The sequence below is a fragment of the Mirounga leonina genome, unplaced genomic scaffold (assembly GCF_011800145.1).
Source record: "Mirounga leonina isolate KUSES-001 unplaced genomic scaffold, KU_Mleo_1.0 Mir_364, whole genome shotgun sequence".
NCBI lineage: Eukaryota > Metazoa > Chordata > Mammalia > Carnivora > Phocidae > Mirounga > Mirounga leonina.
In genome coordinates this window covers 968390-986540 of record NW_023270708.1, presented here as the reverse complement: position 1 = coordinate 986540, position 18151 = coordinate 968390, and the positions used below count along the sequence as shown (strand labels likewise).

Sequence of the window (18151 nt, the reverse complement as noted above, 5' to 3'; positions counted from 1 at the left end):
TCAGTGGTTCTTTTTTTTTTTTTTAAGATTTTATTTATTTATTTGACAGAGAGAGACACAGCGAGAGAGGGAACACAAGCAGGGAGAGTGGGAGAGGAAGAAGCAGTCTTCCTACGGAGCAGGGAGCCCGATGCGGGGCTCGATCCCAGGATCCTGGGATCATGACCTGAGCCGGAGGCAGACGCTTAATGACTGAGCCACCCAGGCGCCCCAATGTCAGTGGTTCTTAGACTGGAGTATGCCACAGAATCACCAGGAAGGCTTAAAGAGAATGCTGGGCCCCACTCTCAGGTTTTCTGAGTTAGTAGTTCTGGGGTGTGGCCTTTGCATTTTCATTACCAACAATGTTAGTAAACTAAAAATTCCCATATGATACAGAGGCTGCTGGTCCTGGGACCACACTCTGAGACCTAACTCCTTAAATAAAAGTTGGGCATTTAAATGATCCTGGAAATAATTTGCCATTAAGCCTTTATTGTACCGATTTATGCCTCCTGCAAACAAAACCGGAGCTAAACTGACAGTCTGTTCTATTGAGGTTGCACAAGTTCTAAAAAATCCCCAATTAAAAGCAAAACAACTCTAACTCTTAGAGCGTAATAACCTACTGACTTTGAAAATGTTATTAAAGTCTAAAGAAAAACTCTGGACCGAACTTCAGTTCCCATAGCAGTCATCCTTCAGTTACATTTGGAAACATGCTTGTTCTAAAATAATCATTTTTGAGGCAATGACACTTACTCTTTTCACCCAAAGAAAACAGAAAGTACAACACAGGAAGAACTGGGCAGCCTTAGGTCAATTCGTTTTGGAAAGCACATTTAATTCACTGTTGCACAACTCAAACAGAGGGGGTGGTTGGGAAGTCAGGAAGGCACCTAAGTCATTTCAACCAGGAATACTTAACAAAGAGAAGTATCTTGAAATCATGGGTGGTCTAAGAATATCTGAGAGGTAAAGAACTGACTCCTTATGTGACAACTTGTCAGGAATGTTCAAAGCTTCCCGTTACTGTCCACAGACCCTGAGATTGAACATAAATTATCTCCAGATGAGCTGAGCATGAATAACCTTTTGGGGCCGTGCCAATGCCAAAATACTATTTAGATGTTCACCCTACATGAGGCCAGAACTGACTGCACTTCGTTATCTCGTGAACAGGTTCCCCCACATACAGACAAAGGCTTAGAAGCCTTGTTCCAGAAGCTCAGACAAGAGTCCTACCATTTTTTTTTTAATCTTTTAAATATGTTCTTCCTCCTTTGATACAATTTCTTCACATAAACCATCTTATCTAAAGAAAATATCCAACTACTACTCTAATGGACTCTTGTCTCAGTAGGCAAAAGGTATAGTTAGGTTTGAAACTTCTTGGATTCAACCCTCGACTGTACCCTTCAGTAAAGGGTAATCCATGGATGAGACAAGGCTCAGTCATTTGCCCCATTCCTAATTCCAAAAGCTTATTCTCAATGTTAGCCCACAGATACAGAATACATATTTCAGCTACTTTTATAGATGCCTTTTCCTTATACATGGATGCAAATGTGTGCAAAGTGAAATAAGAAATAATAAGCTAAGTGGAGCTTGAGTGCTACATCAGGAGATGTAACTGCTAACAAATGTCGGGGAAGGGGTTCTGAGAGAGAATAGAATGAGGCTCTTTTGTTGAGAAAGGTGATGTGGAATGACATCTGCTCTTGCCAAAGCCAGGTCTCTCAGGTCTCCCAACTAAAACAACAACCAGTAACATCTCACAGAATCTTAACTCCATGCTCGATGCCACGGGAAGTCCCAGCATCTTAGAATATCAACACCGAAACAGACCTTCTAGAGTGACTGGTCCAAACCTATCATTTTCCAGAGTAGAAAATTGAGCCCCAAGGAGAAGAGACTCGCCTTAATTAAGGTTAAAGATTCCTTAGCTGCAACACTGAGGCCAGGACTTAGATTTTCTGATCATCAGACCACTCTCTATAGGTCCTTCCCTTTTTCTTGATGGAATGGGGGTAAGGGTGGTGAGATTAAGGTAAATACCAACAGAGCAAACAGCTATGGCTAGGAAAAAAGAAAAGCCTGTATCCCACCTCCTCAGAAAAGGCCCAGCATGCCCCTGGGTCCATCCCCATAGGCTTCCAGGATGAGCGAGCCCTTACAGACCCAGTGACAGAGCAGCAACTGCCTATGAATGACGGCAAGTGGGAGGGTCTGTATCCAGTCCAAGTCTGTGTGGGTTTGTTTGTTTTTTTAACACTCTTCTTCCTCACCACCAAATAAAGTTACAAATATAATGCAAGTGTGATTATATACATACTCCTTTAGATTAAGCAAGCCTCATCATGGTTTCAGGTGACCCAATGAGAAAAATAAAATAAAATTGCACTTCTGGCCTCTCGGATTAAAGACTGAGTTAAAATGAGGCTGCCCAGCCCACAGGAGAATAGGCCACACACGCCAATACAACTGACCCAGCATTCCAAATGTGGCATTTATGCCCAGCAGACTCAGAGAGCCATGGGAACGATTCCTTCACCCAAGGACAGCCAAGAGGTAGATAAATGCAATCAGCCGCATGGATGGATGGATGTAGCACACAGAAGCACCAGGTTGGGTGTGTGCAGGTGCCCTGGACCAGGGGCGGAGGGCCTGAAGGGTGGGGCCAGACCTCTGGCTCTAATCACAGCACTCTCCCTGGGAGGAAAAGTGTTTGGTCATGAAAGAAATCCCCAGGATGTAGCAAATGTCTACAGCAGTGGGAGTGTGGAAGTAGAAGGTAAAGAAGCAATGCTGGTCTAAGGGTGACACACTTCTTCTAAAGGAACTTCTAGCGTGGAGCTGCCGATGAGACAAATATGAAGGGTGATGATGATGAACTGGGGGACCGTGGCACATTCATGCAGGCCATGCATGACCCCTGAGTGGCCCTACCATCCTCACTCCCCACAGAACTGCTAGCAAGATTTCTCCTTCAGCCTGAGGGAAGGGAAAGGAGATAAAGGCCCAGATGACACAAGGCTGCCAAGCCCAGCAGTTGCTATCAGAGCTGCTGAGCGTCAGGCCCAAGAACCATGAACTCATAGTAGAGTCAAGGTCCCTTTCTCTGGAATGAGAGGCTCAGCCCTGCCCTCCTCTTCAGGAAGAAATGGCCAGAAAAGGAAAGCTGGCTTCTCACTGAGGTAATGTAGAACACTTGCTCAGCTGTGTCGGTCACCCTCAGGTTAAGCAGGAAGAATCCCTGAAGGAGGCATTCTGTGGATGGCTGAGGAGCTCCGCTTACCTGGGACATACCACAAGTTTGAAATTACACATTCCCCCACACGCAGCACACTCACATGGACACACGCACAGAGACCCACACTTCCACAGACTGATGTTCTTCCAAACCACCCCACGCCCAGCCCCCAATCCCGCCCCACAGATATCGTTCCCTGTAAACATGACAGCAGAGATGTCCACAATTCTGGGACAGCCTGATAGTGATCTGAGGATGACTCCTTGTCATTAAGTGCCGCGGTAGGTGATGTTGGTGAAGGTGGATGTGGCCTCTTTGAACAGTGGGTTGTTGGCCTATGGAGAGAACAGAGAAGCAGTGAATTCCTCACCTCTCCCCTTCCCTCAAGGATTACATTTCGTCTGAAAAGTCTACCCAAGACACCCTTCTCTGGGATATACCATTGATGAACCACTTAATGCTCATTGTACCCCATATTCACCCTTAAGATGGGAATGGATAGGAAATAAGAGCAGAGGGAAGATGGAAAGCCATCCTACTGCTATTTCTAAGGGGCTGAATCCAGCCCATTACTTTTTGGGGGATCACCAAACATTTCAGGATCTCTTTTTGCCAGTATTGATTTCTTGCCTCTCTCCTGAACTCTCTCTTTTGCCCTTCTCCCTATTTTTCCTTCCTTGTGACCATGCTGGGGGAAGTGGGCAGAGATGGGAAATGTAGCAGGTGGTAGCTGAAACCGAGAGGACAGCTTTTGCTCAAAATAATTTTAATTTGTTCTCATCTCATCCCTCCAAGCACTACCCACAAATTGTCATGTTAGCAAGAAAAAATAAACCCTCACTGGGTTTCCCAAACTCTTTTCTTTTCTCTTCTTTTTTTTAAGATTTATTCACTTATTTGGAGGGGGTGGGGCAGAGAGAGAGAATCTCAAGTCTCCCCCTGGACATGCATGGAGTCAAACAGCCATTTGGAAGGTCCAGAAAAAAGTTAAAATGTGGAAGATGAACCAAAGAAGAACAGAGTAAAATTAAATATACAGAAAGTTCTCAGTAGATGATTGTTTCATTTAATTCTATCAGGATAAACTACAGGGAGGATTTTTTTTTAAGATTTTACTTATTTATTTGACAGAGAGAGACACAGCGAGAGAGGGAACACAAGCAGGGGGAGTGGGAGAGGGAGAAGCAGACTCCCTGCTGAGCAGGGAGCCAATGAGGGGCTCGATCCCAGTACCCTGGGATAATGACCTGAGCTGAAGGCAGACACCTAACTGATTGAGCTACCCAGGCACCCCAAGGATATTTTTTAAGAGGCTGGCCCAAAAAGTAATTCCTATCATAACTTAATTCCCTCCCACAATCGGGCAAGCTGCTTAAGCTCTCTGTGCTGTTTCCTTATCTATAAAATGGGAAAAATAATGCTGCCTCCTATCTAGGGCTGTTACAGGGATGGAAGAAGTTAATACCTAAAAATCATTTAGAACAGTTCCTAGTATATGGTGAATCCTCAGCAAAAGTTAGCTCTTTTTTTTTAATTTTCTGTTTGTGTTTAATGCTTTGGACTTCATCAGGATATAATGTATTATATGTTCTCAGTGTAGAATTCTCAAGTTTGTCCTATCTTCTTCAACTGGAGAAGTCTCTTTTTCATTGCATCAGTGTCCAGAGCAGAGCTGGGCCCTACCTGTGTTCAGTCAGTACTCACTGACATGACTAGTTGTCACTATGTGGTAGAGAGAGAATCGGGTGGGGTTTCCAGGTATAATAAGGACAATGGGACCATCTCCTAATTTCCAGAACAGAGGCTAACAGGGAAATTATGGGCTAGCTGAACCTGGCCACCCTATGCATCTGCAGCTTCCATTTGAGGCTCTCAAACCAATGACTTGAGAAAATGCCGAGCCCAGCCTCTTACCGTGTCCCATTTTGCTCTGGCTCTCTCTTCCTCAAATTTAGCAAACTCCTTCCGGTCATGGATGGTGATGAGGAGCTTCCAGATGAGCAGAGTAGCAAGGCCAATGAGCAAAATGGCCCCCATCACTGAAAGCAGGACCACCAGGATGTCAGGACCCTTGGGACACTCTGTCAGGAGAGAGCACAGAGCAGAGAGGTTGTGAATGTAGCAGGAATCACTTAAACTGGTTATGAATAGATCTTCCTGACCAAGAAAGAAATTACTAGAAAGTTCTCTAAAGGAAACAGGACTTAGGAAATACAACTAATTTTTTAAAGGAAGGGGTGTCGATCTTTAAGACAGCAGTAATCTGTTCTGAGTGGTTTAAGTCAGAGGTCATAAACAGGTCACCCATGGCAGAATCAAACCTATGTAAGTGTTCATTAAAAATCTGATTTTATGTTAACTACACCGGAGTTAAAAATAAAAACTTAATAAAAAATTTTTATTTTGTTGGCAACATTGAATAATCAGGAGATTATCCCCCTGAAATTTCAGATTCTTCTTTTTCTCTTTAGGAAAAAAAAAATCAAAAGGTCTGGAAACACTGAACCCACAGGGCAGCCCTGGTGAGATGTGAGGAGCAGCTGTCCCCATTGGATGGGACACATTTTCTAGTTTGCCAGAATTCTCACCATCCTCTTTTCTCCACTAAACAGAGGCAACAGGTAACTTATTGAGGCCATGCTACCTTGCGCTCTGGAGTTAGCCTGCCTGGGTTCGAATCCTGGCTTACCACTTACTTTGCTATGGGACCTTTGATAAATTATTTCACCTTTCTGGGTGTCTGTTTCCTATTTCTCCATACATTTAAAGAACTCAGAAGACTGCCTGGCACAAACTCAGTGCTCAATAAATATCAGCTACTGTTATTACTGGCCTTCCTGTTATATCTGACTGTTTTCACTAAGTTATGTACCTAGCTCCTGTAGGCATTTGTGTTTGTTACCCTGATTTAGGTATGTACATCCCTGAGGGCTGGATACCTAATGACCTTGTTAGCATACTTAGAGACCAGGAGGCCTGCCAACCAAGAGAATATTTTGGGCTCCTTCCCAAAATATTTCATCATCTAAAATCTTAACCCTATTGAGAGCTGACTTCCTGTTCAAACCCAGTCAACAACCAACACAGACAGAGGTGCGTCACCCTTCTGAGGGCCGAGCTGAGTGTGCTCCATGGAGCTCTGCTTCCCATAAACCACAGGTGTCTGATGGGTGACCTCACTCCAGTGACTTCTCAGGTGTTAATGTAATTAGGTATTTGGATATATGAGTATTGATGGGTGTGGAGAGGAGGTCACACCCACTTTCCACACTGTCTCCCACCTTCTTCTCTAAACATATACTCTGTGCTCACCACACATGACCCAAAAACAACCACCAACACAAACCCAAGCTGGCTCTTTCCCAAGCCACCAAATTACAACCTGTCTATAATTAAAGAAGCATCTGGAGAGAGGCTCTGAGGTCCCAGTGTCTGAGTTCCCAGGAGTGAAGGGTCCCAGTTCTTCTGGGAAAAACAATTACAAATTCTCTGGAAGATAGGGCTGACCCTCAAACCTCAAAGTAAAATCTCTTCAATTCTGTATGCCAGTATGGACAGGACAGGTAGAATGTCAAGAGATCTTCAGGGAAAAGCATCTGTTAAGCAATTGTCCTTAAGGGGGTGGATGGCAGGCTTCCTGGAAGCAGAGGACAAGATCAGGTGGTCTCTAGAAAGCTCTCCTAGCCACAGTGATGAGGACCCATGGTGGGGACCTGAGGTCAAGAAAGATTGGGTAGGACTAGCAGATTATACAAAAGTATAGGAAGTCCAGTTAAATGTGAATTTCAGATAAACAATGAATAACTTTCTAGCCTAAGTATGTACTAAATATTGCATGGGATATACTGTATTTTCCAGGAAACCCTATGTGAGAGTGATGAGGACCCAGCTCAGGGGATCCCACTCTATGCAGGCTGAACACCACCCAGCCAATGCCAAGCCCTTTGGTAGTGCTCTCTCTGCTGCCCTGAAATGGTCCAGCCCTTCAGGGAGAGCATCTACAAGGGCATGAGTTAAAGAAGAGAATGGGAATAATCTTCTATACTCCAGGACCTCAAGTGCTACATTCTGCTTGAAGCCAGAGCACCTGAAAATGGTTGGAGGTGGTGGGTGAGAGGAGAGGCAGAACTTGGAATTCCAGGGCAATAAGGTATTAAATGTAGGTCTGGGATCCCATTTCCCAAGGTGGAGGAAGGGGTCCACATCAGAAAAGTTACCCCCCATCCAGGGGTTATTTGTACCAGCTCAGGTTATCACCATCTTTATTCCCCACAACTCCAGGTAAGGAGATCCAGTCAAGAACATCAAGCCAAAAGATTTTGGTAAGTGATATAGCAGAAGCATCAGTAAGGATTATTGCAGCAAAGACGTAAAGTAATGTTAAACCCAAAAGCAAGAACATACCGCCCTTCTGAAAGGAGAAAGGACAAAGGTACAGATATGGTGGGTATAGAAAAATCCATGAAATGTGTTAATACAGGTAGATGGGAAAGTGTGGGGGGTCACGGCCAAATAATCCACAGATACATATCCAGACTCTTCCCTTTCCCCTTCCCATGTTAGCTTTCCCTTGAGTCAATAAAGAAAATGAAGGCCATACCCTTTCTTTTTTTTTTAAAGATTTTTTATTTATTTCTTTGACAGAGAGAGACACAGCGAGAGAGGGAACACAAGCAGGGGGAGTGGGAGAGAGAGAAGCAGGCTCCCCACAGAGCAGGGAGCCCAACGCGGGGCTTGATCCCAGGACCCTGAGATCATGACCTGAGCCAAAGACAGACGCTCAACGACTGAGCCACCCAGGCGCCCCCATACCCTTTCTTTACCACCCTTCTTCCTTCTAAAGGTGAGAGCCCTGGGCAAGGCTGGTGAACAATATCACAGATGGGGCACCATGCTTTCCTCTACCCATGGAGCCAGCAACACCCTGGCTGACACAGGTGTAGCAGAGCTTCTTCCCCCTTTTGCCCCCTTCCTTCTCCAAGCAGCCCAAATTCTCCTAGCAGGTATCAAGAGGTATACAAGCCTGCCTGTCTCCTAGGAATAATCAGTCCTATGAATTCACTCAAAAACCATTTATCAAGTATCTTCTTTGTAGATGACTGAGCCAAGTATGGATATAACAATAGATAAGACAGTCCCTGTGTTCACGGAGCTTGTGATCTACTGAGAGAGATGGGTGATGAAAGAGGCAATTTAATGGTGTGATGAAGGCACTTCTAAGGGAAGCACAGCTGCTCTGAGCCCCCAACCGAATCAGCAGCATGGATGCCAGAGGAGGTCTGAGAAGGCTCATTAGGGGAAGTGATGTATCCAAAACAGAGGCACTCAAATATTGGGGTGTTTCACACTTGCTGGGAGCACTAATCAAGAACACAGAGGCAGGCGCCTGGGTGGCTCAGTTGGTTAAGCGACTGCCTTCGGCTCAGGTCATGATCCTGGAGTCCCTGGATCGAGTCCCGCATCGGGCTCCCTGCTCGGCAGGGAGTCTGCTTTGCCCTCCGACCCTATCCCCTCTCATGTGTTCTCTCTCATTCTCTCTCTCTCAAATAAATAAATAAATAAAATCTTAAAAAAAAAAAAAAAAAGAACACAGAGGCTCATGGAAGTAGGATGGGGCTCAGGACTCTGGGTTCTTTTTAACAAGGGGGAACATACAAAAGTTTGAGACCCACTTTTCTAAAGCAGGGACTGCAAACTATGGTCTGGGAGCCAAATGTGGCTTGCCATCTGTTTTTGTAAATATGCTTAGGCTCATACATTAAATAGATGCTGCTTTCCTGTTACAACGGCAGAGTAGTCATGGCAGAGATCACATGGCCCACAAAGCCTAAAATATTTAACATCTGGCCCTTTGCAGAAAGAGTTTGCTGGACCCTGGTCTGAAGGAAGATCTGAAGGAATTCCTACAGCTGTTAAGAATGTCAAGCAACCAACTGACTTAGTCTCTGCCTTCAGACATTGTTCCTTCATTCCCAAAAGTTCCTATCTAACCCCTGCCATAACATAGTCCTTGTCCCTCAGCAGTGTCATTATTGATTTACATGCACCTCTCCCCTGGCCTGTGAGTGCCACATCTGCTTTATCTATTGTGATACTCCCAGCACTGAGTCCACTGCCTGATATATAGTAAGTACTCGAAAATATTTTCTAATTATTCATAGCTTAGTCTGTTGTTTAAGAGAAAGGAAGGAGACAGAGGTAGTAAGGGGAAGCAAGCAAATCTACTGTGGTTAGATGGTGACAAGCCTGTAGTTGGTCTGTGTGTATGACAGATGGGCTCCTCCTGCTTCCAGAGGGCCTTGAGAGCAAGCACCCTCTTTTCAGTGTTCAGGGCACCTTGGGTGGGTGCCTCAAACCCGGCACCATGTCTCATGGTCAACTTGGTAAGGTCAACACCTCAAAGCATCAGGCCTTCCTCTGAAGCAGCAAGCAGGTTGCTCTTGGCAACCACCTAACTTTTAGTAAAGCAGATGCTGAACAGTCCTAGACTTTAAATTCCTTACTTCTTAACATTGTCATCTCAAAAAATGCCATAATATATTTTGTCCCTTCATGGGATCCATATCTACCTTCTTTTTTTTTTTTTTTAAGGTTTTATTTATTTATTTTAGAGAGAGAGAAAGCATGACTGGATGGAGGGGCAGAGGGAGAGGGAGAGAGAGAATCTTAAACAGACTCCACACTGAGTGCAGAGCTCGACGTGGGCTCAATCCCATGACCCTGAAATCATGACTTGAGCCAAAATCAAGTCCGCCATTTAACCAACTGAGTTACCCAGGCGCCCCCCTCTACCTTCTTCCTTTCCTTACCCACCTTCTTATTTTTCTATCTCCTCAATTAGCAAAGTCGCTTTCTCACTAATATATGTATTTAAATATCACCCATACTCCAATGACAGGCCCTAACTTATCACTTGTAAGGTCAGTCTTAAACTGGCTGTTCTGTGTAAGAGGAGCGATGGATGGAAATTACTGCTTAACATGGCCCTTAGGGTTCACTCACCTGGCTCTTCTACCACATAGAGAATGGACTTTCCACTCGAGTCTTCATAGTACTGGAATCTGACGACACAGTCATCCTCATTCTTGTATGTACAATTCACTGCATCCTTCCCAGTATCCTCTGAGGAAGGGAAAAAGATGGAAAAATGAAAAGCGAGTCAATTCCTGGAATATGGGGCCATCTCCAAGTCCCAGTTATGAGACTTCTGAGAAAGTATGCAACAGGAAACCCTATGCCTGACGTTAGGCAAGATGTCTAGATTTGAGATGGCCTGGCAATTACCTCTAGATGACCCTCACTTCTGTATTTTGTCCCTCACAGGCCCTTTTTGGTTCTTATTCCTTCCTCTGGAAGGGACATGACATAACACATTCCACGGTCTGATTCAAAGCCCGGCCCTCCCACCTGCCAGCTGTGTAATACTAGGGAAGTTACTTGATCTCATTGGCTCTCTCTTTCTTCATCTATAAAAGGAAAATGATACCCCACCTCACAAGGTTGGTAGAGAACTAAATAGCATAAAGTAAACAGTACCTAACACACAGTGGGTGTTCCCTTCCCTCTCTTTCCCTTCTCTGCTTGCCCAACGATTCTTAATAATTCATTGACTCAGCCCTTATATTTCTTCCATTTCTGCTTCTGATCCAGTGCTCCTCTCAAGCCATCCCTTCTTCTCGGACTCCCATCATGTTTTGTAGGCTTCATCCCTTCTGATTCTGAAACCTCTTATTCTGACAGGGAAACGATAAGTACCCCTCCATCAGCTGCACTATATCCTCCAGTGATGAAGCCGGATGGGTAAAACTGACACATGATGAGGTTAAGCAAATGTCCCAAGGTTGCACCACAGGTGCATGATGGAGCAGGACTAGAACTTGAGTCTCAGAGCACATCCTACAGACTTGAACCCAACAGGCCTTCAGAAAACCAGTGGTATAAGAGTACAATGGAAAGGGTAAGGATTTCCAGATTTAGTTCTAAGCTTAACTTGTTTGGGCAGATTATGTAACTTGCCTGAAATTCCATATCCTCATCTGTAAAATGAAGATAACAGTACTACAGTTCTACTTTACTAGGTTGTTGAGAAAAGGATAAGATGGTGGGTATGAAAGGGCACTTTCATAACTTTTATAACTCATACAATTCCATACAAACAAGCATTCATTTTTATGATTATCATGGCATGGGGGGAGGAGGTATGAGAAATACTTAATCAGCTAACCTGTGATATCCATCTGGTCTAGGTAATAAAAACATCTCACATTTCTCTCAGCAGTTTCTCCCCACTGAGCTAATCATAGCATACACCCAGTCTCTTCCAGAGGAAAAGCTGTGTCTTCAAACTCAATCCCCAAATCACTATCCTCACTCCCAGCCCCACCTCTAATATTAGCCAAAGGGTCCAGAGATCTGACCCTTTCTGTAAAACCCCAGCCAGAAGCTGACTGTGTCTTACTATGGCTCTCACTAAAAAACATGTTTCCTGCCTTCATGGGAGATGGCTATCTCAGGAGAGATTACCATCTCCCTGCTACCAGCCAATGCCTAGCTGATCCAGATAATCATATCAGATGTGCTGACAGCAGCAAAGATTATCTCCTTTTAAGTCAAGGTAAAGTACAAACCAGAGTAACTGCAAGCAAGAGTTTCGCTCCCCACTGTATTTTTATCTGTCTTATTCCAGGAAGGGCTCCATCATGAGTTTAACTACAAATCCATAAAGGTAAAGGTTTCCCTCCAAACCAGCAAAGCAGTATGCCTGGGCACTGTTTAACACTCTTCGTTAAGTAAACTCAGTAAATGCTTTACTAGCTTCCTAAAATGATGCCTGTCACTCTGTGCCTCAGTTTCTTCATCTGTAAAATGGGATGCATTGTCTTCTTTTCCTTGAGGGGGTAAAGTTAGGGTCTGAAATCAGGCATACTTTAAAAGTTATTTATAGGATCTTGCTGAGTCTGTGGGTGCTGGGAAGCAGAATGGGGAGGGACTGTGGAACCAATGAGTAGAGGTGCAAGAGGACTCAGGGAAGCCAGCTTTTATGGAGTGCCTAGCAAGCATCAGGTCCGCACAACATGCCTTTGAGGTGGGAATTATTCTTCCATGTTACTGATGAGAGTTGAACAGTTTCTGGGGTTAATTGCACAATTTTAGAAGCTGTGTTTGTGTGTGTGTGTGTGTGTGTGTGCACGCAACTCTGAGATACACTGAACTTACTAAGTTCCTTCACAGACTCGATCTCATCACGACAGTAACGGTGGCAGGTATTGTCCTCATGGAGGGCTCCTCGGTCAAATTTCTTACACTCCACACACTCCCTAAAAGAGAGAGGACACAGAGATTAAGACAAGGGAAGAGCAAACTTACAAGGCTTCAGTCCGGCTCAGACCTCCACACACCAGAAAGCTGCTCCACCTCAGAAAACAAACAGCTGTACCACAATCCCGGGGGCCCAGAGGGTCCGGTCTGTGAGCTCAGGGTGGGAGGCCTGGCAGGCAGAGGGCCCCAGCACCATCATTAAACTTCCTCATGGCCCAACCGAGAGTATGACAGGAAGTGAAGCCTATGCCAGACTGGGGAGCCTTAAAGGCAGAACCGGTCATGTAATCTGGTTGCCCAGTGCAAAGGCAAATGTCAGGTCCCTTGTTTAAAAATGACTAAGAGGGCACCTGGGTGGCTCAGTTGGTTAAGCGACTGCCTTTGGCTCAGGTCATGATCCTGGAGTCCCTGGACTGAGTCCCGCATCGGGCTCCCTGCTCGGTGGGGAGTCTGCTTCTCTCTCTGGCCCTCCCCCCTCTCATGTGCTCTCTCTCATTCTCTCTCTCTCAAATAAATAAATAAAATCTTTAAAATAAAATAAAATAAAATAAAAATGACTAAGAATTACAAGACAGGGCCAGCAGAGCGGTAAACCAAGTGCGGGGCTCTTCTACGCACGGGGCGCTGTACAGATGCACAGGTTTCGCACCCTAAGAGTCCAGCCCTGCTTAAAGTGGCCAGAGAAATGGCAGGAGCATCCCCTGACTCCCAGATGAGTGAAGTACATGCTCGTGACCTTCTCCCGTCTCACAGTGTCCTTCATAACTGCAGCCCCACATCTCCCACAGAATCAGAATATCAGCACAGGAACATTCCCCTGGAAGCTCTCTGGTTCAGCCTTCCTCCCAACTCAGGGATTCAGGGTGCCAGCCCAGGAGAGCGGGTTTCTCCACCTGGAGTCCCCAGGGTGTTACTTTGGCCCCTGCCTGGTTGGCTCCCCCTCCGTTTCCCCACCTCTTCAGCGGAAAGAGGAAAGCTAGCCTCTTAGCCGCAGGGGACTCTTCCTCCTAAAGCTCTGGTGAGTAAGGGACAGACCCTGGAGGAGTGGGAGGGCGGTGGATTCCAGCCTGGGGGACCCTCTCCCTCCTGCCAGCACCCCGCTCTCTCCAACTCGCTTCTCAGCCCACTCACTTCTTAAAGGTGCAGGCGTCGGGGCAGGTGGGGCACTTCTCGCAGGTGTCCCCGTAGGAGCCGGGCTGGATGCACACGCAGCTGCCGCACTCACACTTGCCACGGCCGCTGCACAGCAACCCGTTGCTGGACATGCAGGTGTCCGTGCGCGTGGTACAATTGCAGTAGTAGCCAGTCCAGTCTGAGTCACACAGGCAGTCCCCACAGCTGCACTGGCCGTGGCCTGCAAGCACACAGCCCGAGGGGGCGGCAGCAGGTGAGGGTCCCCACCTCCCCCCGCCCTCCTCCTGTCGCCCCTCGTCAGCACCGCACTTCTGTGCTTTCCCTCCATCCTCCCCGGGCCAAATCCACTGCCTGCCCTGTGTTCTCCTGGCGTTTACATGGGCCTTTATTTTAACCCTTACGATCAGCCCATTTGCCTGCCTATCTGTTTCTCCTTCTAGACTGTGAGCTCCACGATGGGAGAGGACGTATGTTTGTCCGCAGGGAGTGATTAGCATAACATCTGAAACACAGGAGGCAGGCAATTAATGTTTTGTTTATTGATCCATTTACTCAACAAACACTGCTTGAGCTCATGCTGGGCACCAGACATTCAGCAGTGAACAAGACAGGCAAGGCCCCTGTGGCCCTAGAGCTTATGTCCTAGCTAAATTCCTGGAAAACGTACACGTTCAGCGTGTGCCCTGTGCTTTATTAGCAGAGTATTGCAAAGAACCAGCAGCGCTAGTAGGAAAGAGCTATTCACTTTACTGCAGGAGTGTAGGAATGGGAGAGAGGGGCCTGGGGTGGGGGTTAGGTTGGTTAAATGCAGGTTTTAACTCTTGGTGCTACATCCCCCTAATTACTTAACAAGGCTTGAAAACTTGGCTCCCAAACTCAGAAGAAAAGGTGACTCATTCTCAAGGATTCTGAATCAGGAAGAAGTGGATGAATAATAAAAATCTGATTGTTTATCAGAGGAAAGGCAGGGAGCAAGGGGGAAGTAACCTCAATTGGTCTGAAAACCACACCACTTGTGTGAGAAATGGGCCCCAAGATGGTGGAGGAGAGGGAGGTGCATGGGCAGGCTCAAACGGCCGCTAGCTGGCACCTTCAGCATCCCAGTGACAGCCAGGCGAGCGGGGCCCCACAGTGTCCACTACACCCAGCTTTTAGTGATGGCTCCCGGACAGGGAAAGGCCGACGCCAAGGGGACTGGCAGCACTCAGAGGCCTCGGCCTCCTCAGAAACCCCTGTCCCATAGTGTTCCCTTTGTGAGGCCCAACAAAGTGATCTTTGAGAAGACGGTCTGCCAGGCCAGCCCGAGTGGCAGGCTAGAGCCAGCAGGCCCTGGCAGGGTCCACCCAAAAAAGGAAGCCACAGTGTGGTAATGTCACAGGATGGGCACCCCGCCAGCCAAAGGGTGGCTGAGCCTGGGTTCACAGGGAAGTCAGAGGAGGGCGGTGAGGAATGAAGAGAAAGTGTAAGAAAGAGGAGGGAAATAGGAAAGAAGGCAGCAGGGGAGGGGTGGAGATGAGGGAGGGGGAGGGGAAAGGGAGGAGCAGGCCTTTCAGGTCCTGTGGAAGGCAACCACTCTCCCTGAACAGCTTGACCCTCTGGGCTGATGCTTAGCTCCTCTCCCCTGCTTTATGAGCCAGCCCTTTGTTTGACATCCTACTTCCTCCATGAAGTCACCCAGGCTTCCTCTGCCTACAGTGAGTCTCTCTCCAGTGGACTCCTATAACTATTCCCCAAGGATACCTCACTTCCGAGACCGGGCAGGTTCTGCCTCATGCTGTGAATTATCCTTAGGTAAGTTAATTAAGGGCAAAACTGTCTTATCCATGCCTCTTGATCCCACAACACTACAGCACAGAGCCTGGCTCAGGGGCGCCTAATCAATCTACGCTCATGGATGTGGCAGGTGGGGAGTCCCTTGAGGACAAGGATGCACTCCCTGGTGTTTGAGGCAGGGGTGCTGATAACATGTAACCACAAAGGCCATACCCCGGTGGGGAGGGGGGAGGGGGAAGGCCAGAGGCTGGGGAAATAGCCAAGTGGTAGCGTGCCACCCTCATGGGCCACGGCTTGTGGCAAAGAATAGACCACAGGCCAGCAGCTCTGGAGAGAGACAGTGGTGAACAGGTGTATAAGCTGAGCAGTCAGGAATCAGGCATGACCCCTGTTCACCCATTTGGACTGAGTGCCTGGCACAGAACAGGTGTTCAATAAGTATGTGTCCCTGAGTATCTGTCCCTGGAGAGTGTGATGGTGGCACCACAGGATCTAGGCCCGAAACCAGTAGGCACACAACACTCTGGCTGGAAGCAGTGGGGGGGAGGCCTCTCAGAGACTACAGTGGCTGCCTGGGGTTCCCTCATGAATTAAGCTGGAGCACACGGGGGACAAGCTGTTCTTGCACTGGTAGGAGGCAGGAAGCAGGCTGCTGACCCAGGCAGCTTTGTTTTATGGCTTCGGGGCAGCCAGCAGCTGAAGGAAACCCACTCTGGATGGGATCCCTCCCACAGGGCGTCACACCAGACCAGGAACCACGAGGCACAGAGGAGGAGTAGACCTCCCTCTGTCCTTGGTGCCCCCGAGGGGCTGTCTGTAGGCCTTTCCTAGGACAACCCTCTCCCCATGGTCTCCCACATCAAACTTAACCAATTCCCTTTGGCACTTTGAATACGATGTAAGTACTATTAAGTATTACAATGAGCTGAAATTCCTGCCTCACCCTCTAACTCAAACTGCTGTTTGTGTGTGTGTTGGTGTGTACCTGATCTCTCTCTCCCTATCATTTCTCTCCCATCTCTCGATCTCTCACTCAAATTTTGTTGGCTTGAGTAAAGGAAACAATGTTGCAGATCATAAAAACAAGCCATTTTTATGTTACTAGGGCATGTTTTAGAATGACACAGATTCACCTTTCTAACCAAGCTTTCTTAGACTGATGTTAAAGTGAACACCTAGGTAGATTAGCTCAGCTCATTAAGCCCCAGTGCAAAGGAAGCCAATCTGAGTCATAGATTAGATCACCATAGAAGCCAATTATAATCTGTTGATTGGCTACACAATACACCCAAAAACCAATCCCAGCCAGTTTGCAAATGTCTTCGATCTGTCACAAGAGGGATCAAACCTCAGTGATCATAGCGCAGCAAAAACCTCTCCCCAGTGCCCCAGGAACTACTCAGACATGCTGACTCTCAGGATAAAGACTAACTCACATTACTTTGATTTCTTCTAGCTGGAGAAGCATCCTAGGAGTGGTCTTCCGGGCAAGGAAAAACCAGCTTGAGATTTTCAATGGGCCTCAAGATTTTACAGAATTTTGTCATGAGAAGGACAAAACCTCAGTATCCTGCAGGTAGAAGGACTTGACATCGTAATCCTCCATCTGTAGGCTGGACCCCTCAATGGCAATGCTTTCTAATTTATGGGCTGTCCAGCGTGCCAGCCACTAGCCACATGTGGTTCCTGCGCAAAAGAGGAACTGATGTTTTCATTTTTCACTCCATTTAAATTTATTTAAATTTTGCTTAAGTTATCATTCCATTTGATGAATTTAAATTTAAATAGCCACATGTGGCTACGACACTTGACAGCACAGACCTGGGACAGTAGTGCCCAGAGTGATAACAAAACAGTGCTGACATATCATCGGAGTTTGCACTTTTCCCGCCATCATTCCAAGTGTCTGGGCTCCTTACATGTGCTCCATCGTCTCGCTTTTTTTACTATTGTCCAAGTCTCATGATGAAAAGACAAATTCACGTAAAACAAATATTGCTGGGGCGCCTGGGTGGCTCAGTTGTTAAGCGTCTGCCGTCGGCTCAGGTCATGATCTCAGGGTCCTGGGATCAAATCCTGCATCAAATCCTCTGCTCAGTGGAGAGCCTGCTCCTCCCTCTCCCACTCCCCCTGCTTGTGTTCCCTCTCTCGCTGTGTCTCTCTCTGTCAAATAAATAAAATCTTAAAAAAAAAAAACAAAAACAAATATTGCTAACTTTGCTAGATAGTCTGATAGCATATATTCTCCAAACCTGTAACTACCAAAAATCTAATTACCATCAGTCAGTGATTTTTTTTTTTCTTACCTAAACATAAGCGGTTGGTCCCTATCCTCGAAAGGATTAGGAACCAGTATTAGAAGGGCAAGTGAAAGAAAAGAAGAAAACTGCCTTCACCTTCGCGCTTCCCCACTCAGCCCCAAGCTATTCTAGGAGGGGAGTCCCTCGGAGCCCAAGCTCACTTCCGCTTCTGTGTGTACCCCAGGAGCAAGGACTTGGGGAGCTGGGAGGGGTTAAAGAGAACTTCCTTCTGCTTTCTGCCGTGGGAGCGGAGCACCACCAACACCATCCACTCGGCTCTGCCTGCCCGGCCTACCCGTGGCCACCCGAGCCCTGGCTGGAAGTTTCCAGGGGCCACAGATGCGTGCGCGCGCGCGGCGACGGGGACGGGAGCGCGCGCGGCGACGGGGACGGG

At 47.0% G+C, this 18151-nt stretch overlaps 1 protein-coding gene across 1 annotated transcript in view; it reads right to left on the bottom strand.

Moving 5' to 3' along the window:
- Positions 1-802: 802 nt before the first annotated feature.
- The window catches only part of ITGB3 (integrin subunit beta 3), a 49447-nt gene continuing 32098 nt past the window's right edge, over positions 803-18151 (bottom strand). Inside the window, exons 11-15 of the mRNA XM_035030410.1 lie at positions 13682-13904; positions 12449-12549; positions 10235-10354; positions 5147-5313; positions 803-3567 (exon numbers count right to left, since the gene is read on the bottom strand). Of these exons, the coding sequence (XP_034886301.1) occupies positions 3502-3567; positions 5147-5313; positions 10235-10354; positions 12449-12549; positions 13682-13904 (677 nt within the window). The 3' untranslated portion in view covers positions 803-3501. The remainder of the gene's footprint in view (positions 3568-5146; positions 5314-10234; positions 10355-12448; positions 12550-13681; positions 13905-18151) is intronic.